The following is a 5,240-nucleotide window of genomic DNA, read 5'->3' as shown; positions in this document are numbered from 1 at the left end:
GTTTATCTTTGTTTGCTAGCTATTTTTTAATGTAATCTGATGGAAATTTGTTTTCAAAAAGATGAAATGAAGGAAGAGCACTATATCCTTCCTTTGCTCTTTGGCAAGGCAGGAGCAGGGACTGCAGCAGGAAAAGACTCTCCACTCTGTCAAGTTTATAGGCTGATGCTCTGCAAGTCTGTGTGTTAAACCTAAGGGTATTAATAACTGTATGCAGACTGAAAATTCAGATGCACTCCTTCTCCTTTGTTGCAGGAGGAAGCATTTTCTGCTGCAGGTCTGAGAAAGGGCAGACTGGCATGGAGAAAGAGGTAAGTGAATAAAAAACACGCTTTAAACCAGAAAAATTAAAGGGGCTATTCCTAGTATTGCTATTTCATAATATTATTCATAGTGTGATAGAAGGGAAGTCAGCAGACGCATAGGCTCCTTTATATCATTGACAAGTCAAGAGGATGATTAACGAGAGTACCAGACAATGTAATGGTAGGAGAAGGCCCACAGAAGTTAAACAAAAGTGCCTTCAGAATTTAGAGAATTCCCATGATCCATAGTAGGACCTCATTGTGCTTGTCTACTGTTTCTATTTTTGATTAGATTTATAAACACAGCACCACATATTTTCATGTGGCTCGTAGCCCCAGGGCAGAGCGAGATTGACTGCGCTGAAACTGTGAGGCTTGTGAATTTCGGGCAAGGGATGGAGTGAAATAAGTAGTGTAATTGTTTTTGTGGAGTGACCGTGGGACCTCCTCTGTTCTGAATTACACATGGTTCAACCCTTTGACCTAAGAAACCTCGGCAATGCCTGGTAGATCTCCTAAAGCTGTGCTGAAAGGTCCTATCAGTGACATGTTGGAACATTATCTGTCATGTGAGATGTGTGCCAACAACCATATTAAACTACATTAATTACTAGTGAGGCCATGTTTGTGACAATCTCAACTTCATTTAACCCATCATCATGTTAGTTATTGTTTAAGCAGGAAGTACAAATAGGGACAATTTATGAAATCAAAATGCAGCACCAATGTTTTCTTTAATAAATTGTATGTTTTATTTTGTTTTATTTCCCTTCTATTTTTTCCCCAGCATTTTTGTTCTTGTCATCAGCTCTGTAGCTTGAGGTTTTTGAGGGCTTTTCTATTTTAAGAGCAAGCAAGAAAAAGACTACTTCTTAGTAACTAAACTAATATACCAGTGAAATTGTCGTTTCTTTCAATGCTATTGTAAATGATACCATAGTTGACTGAAAGCGCCATGCTTGTTTTCTAGCAAGAAGCAAACATGCTAAGGTAGTTTCTGTAAGGCTGAAAGATCACTCGTGGGTTATTTGCTCGATGTACACCTTCACTGCTTTACACTCCAGCTAGTGCATCTCTGCATGACAATGCTTGTACGCCTCTGGATCAGGAGTGAAGCATGCATTTCTTTTTAATTCTCAGAGAACGATTTTCTCATAGACCTGACCCTGTAGGTAGCAAAGTGTGTGTGAGTTCTCAAAAGGCAGCTCAGTATGCAGAAATTCAGAAGGATTCTTTGCACGCGGCGGTTCTCTGAAACAATTCTGAATTTTATAGAAGAGGCAAAAGCTCTCCTGCGTGCTCCTGCATGGGGAGTGTACGGGTTCAGTTGTGCCTAGCTGTGCCCAGTGTTATATTAGACTAGACACATGGGGTTACATCTTCTACCTACACACTGAGCTGCTCTTTTTTGACAAGGCTTTTCCTTTAGCCTCATTCTCCAGCTAGAACAGGCTTAAATGAAATAGGTATTTATTTATTTATCTTTTAATTGCTGCAGAGTCAGCTAAAAATATGTTTGACCCTATTAAGTGTCATTCTCATTAGCAATGAAGAGTTTGCTCTGTGCAAAATCTAAGACGGAGTGCTTAAAGCAGACAGGTGCAAATTACAAGCTGTTTCTCTTTGGCTGCCATCCCTTAAATAGACAAAGTAATAGGCTAGGAGAAGGGAAAAGGTTCCAGCTCAGCTGCATAAAGGAAAGCCTTAACAGGGACTTAGCAGCTGGTTGCAAGAATTAAATGTTGTAAATACCAAGTAACGCATTTGTGTGCGTGTGCGTTCACAGAGGAATATGTTTTTAGCAAGGCTTCATTCCTTTATATGCGAGAGGATCATTCTTTGAAAACTGTGCTCTGCTTTATGTTGAAAGGCTAATGTTCTCGCTGAAGTGAATGAGAACAGAAGCCAACATACCTGTTCCTGTTTACCATCATTACATTCCTTAGAGCATTTCAGGCATTATTAGGTTCTTGGAGCCCTACCAGATTGACAATATTTCCAGCTACTTCTCTTTTGGCTGTATTCAAACAAGGCCCCAAAGGAAAAAACCCAAAACAACCAACCCACAAACAAAACCATGGATGAATCTGCTGAGCTAGTTTGCTGATGTTAGAAACAGTTGTTCATATTAGGAACACCTAATTTAATTTCATGAAAGAGACATAACATGCCAGTATGTGTATGAATCTAAGGTATGTATTTCCTAAAAGGAACTAAAACTCTGTCATTCCAAAGTTGCTCTTCTGTTTGACTTCCAGCTTGCATGGGGACTGCTGTCTGGAAGCAGTAACTTTAACTTTAACTCTAAGGCTGCTGATGAGGTCTGTCTGTGTGATCTTCTTAAGCAGATAAGGGTAGGGAGACAGCTCAGAGCAGAGCTTGTTTACAGCAGGACAGAAGAAAACAGCTAGACATAAATGAGGGCTGACGGTTTCATGAAGCACAATTGGTTGATCACAGATTCAATATGACTGCCCTGAACTGAGCGATGATCCGTACAGTATGCAAAATTCACTTTCTTGCTGGTCTGTGCCCACCAGCCTTCCAGCAGCTTTCCCAGAGCCCCTCAGCCACTGCTTTGAGTGGAACCAGAGCTGAACGCAGCATTGTTGTACCCAATTCCTTTTGACAACAATCACATTCTTTTAAAAACTTCATAGGTTTTAGTTGTCACTGGTTATAAATGAGGGTTTTTTCCCTTGCCGTTGCTGCTGCTGCCGCTGTTGTTGCGGCACTCACTGCTCTCCTGCAGACCCGCGTACGGCAGGTTCTGGTACTCCTGGTTTTCCTTTGTTTCAATTGATATTGGAAAGCAGGCGGTGCATTTTAATGACGATGGCGTTCAAAAAGGCATTTCAAGGTTTAGGTCACTTTTTGAATGACATGGTGATTAGTCTGTGCTCAGACACTTCTAACTCCCCTTGTCTTTGCTGTAATGTGGCACACACAATGTAAAAAGACATTTAAAAAAAAATGTTAAAAGGCAAGACTTTGTTTTTCACCAGCTGTGGTGGAGCTTTGAGATAGGATGACTTGCTATCAGCAGCAGCATTACCCTTTAAACTTGACTTTGCAAGCAAAGGACATAGCCTTTCTATGTGCTGGTTGTGGATGGACAGGTCTGACATGTATTGTTTGTGGATGCAAGTTGGGCCACCTCCACCCCAGGTGTAAACCAGCACAGCCTTTGTATCACTTGAGGTTCTGGTCTCAAGTTGTGTAACTTTGCTTTTTTGTAGGAATGCTTTTTTTATGTTTATTTTTGGATAATATTCTATAATTAGAATGGCAGCTTTCTGTACGAATGTGCATTCATGTGCATTTGTCTAGGTATGCTCACACAACTGGAATGTGCCTGAAAATATGCAAGTGGTCACTGAAAGAGTTTTATTTAATTTGCTATAGGAAACCTAAGTTTTGAAGGTACATGTGAACTGATTAAAGAACAATTACTTTAGACATATATTTGCATAAATACATAAATTAACTAGTAGTGACTAATGATAAAATGAATGTAAAATGCCACTGGATAATTTCCTGCCTATTCTCTGATGAGAAGGCAAAGTATCATAAGGGTAGGGGGGCTGGGGAATGAAGCCTAAAATGAAGGGGGGAAAGAGTGTAATTTACACTACTTAAAAGTGCTCATGTGTAAAAGAGAGAAGAATGAGGAAATTGACTGGAGATAGGTATGAAAGGAAACTGTCTTCTAATTTCCTCTGAAGCACGAAGTGACAAGAACATGTGTTGATTACACAAAGGCCACCACCAAAATACTCTGTTATTCAGTTATGTTGAGAAGTAACCCTGTAAGGATTCCTCTCTGCTGTTGAAAATCAGGTGTTGCTTTCATTCTAAAAATATGAACTCATTAAAAACACCTTGTCAAAACCCGATCACATTAAGGGACAAGGGCATAATTTCTTTTAAAGTTCTTTGTAAGTAGGAGTCACAAGCCTGTTGCATCAACTACTTGAAAATACTAATTTGTGTTTGAGTGAAGTGCCAAAGAATGTAGTCTATTGTGTTCCTGAAAAAAACAAAATTTGATGCTAACTATACTGAATACTTAAAAAAAACCCCAACCACCCCCCAACCCCCAAATCAAACAAAAAAACCTCAGAACACACACAAAAAACCCCACTTCAAAACATCAAAACCCACTATGCACCTTTATTAGATATGGAGGAGGAGGAATACTCTTTCTTCTTGCTGTGAAAGGAGCTTACATGTTTTACAGACTACAACAACTGAAACTTGACTATGGCCAATATAGGCTGCAATTGATTTTCTTAGGGAAATCTGACATGCAGAAAGAATACACAGAATGTAATGCAGATCATCTTAATTCCATCAATGTTAGGGATGTATACTGATTTACTCCAGCTGAAAATTTGTCCCAGAATTTTTGTATGGATGTTATTTTTTTTAGCTGTTAACATAAAGTTTAAGGTTTTGTGTGGTGATTATACACAGCATAATAAAAATAATTATCATACAGCAGTATTACAAATACTGCTGGAATCTTTAAAACTGACTCAATTAAAATTTTATGGTATGCAGGAATGCAGCAGTGCTTTAATACTGCAAAAGAGATATAATTCTAAAGATACTAACTGAATGAATATGTATTTTTGAAAGATTTTTCAGTTGGGAAAAAAATCAGAAGCAGAAGGGTGAATTTCTGAACCTATCGAACTCCTGTCAAAATTATTATTAACTTCAGTTGTGCTACATGTGTCTTGTAGGAATTATTTCTGTTTTTTGTAGCTTTCAGAATGTGTCTGGTCATTTTTACACGTATTTGCTTTTTAGTAGGGTAATAGTTTTAATTTAGAGAAAGTTCACTGTTTTCAGAATAACATATATGCGTGTGTGCATATATATGTGTATGTATATGAGGATATTAATATCTATATTAATCTGTCAGTGGTA

General features: G+C 38.5%; 1 protein-coding gene across 1 annotated transcript in view; it reads left to right on the top strand.

Moving 5' to 3' along the window:
- The first annotated feature begins 299 nt into the window (after positions 1-299).
- Positions 300-5,240, top strand: part of LOC141930392 (orofacial cleft 1 candidate gene 1 protein homolog) — a 28,890-nt gene continuing 23,949 nt past the window's right edge. Inside the window, exon 1 of the mRNA XM_074841566.1 lies at positions 300-311. Coding sequence (XP_074697667.1) covers positions 300-311 — 12 coding nt within the window. The remainder of the gene's footprint in view (positions 312-5,240) is intronic.

This window comes from Strix aluco, chromosome 1, assembly GCF_031877795.1.
Source record: "Strix aluco isolate bStrAlu1 chromosome 1, bStrAlu1.hap1, whole genome shotgun sequence".
Taxonomy (NCBI): Eukaryota; Metazoa; Chordata; class Aves; order Strigiformes; family Strigidae; genus Strix; species Strix aluco.
This window is presented reverse-complemented; position numbering and strand designations above follow the sequence as displayed.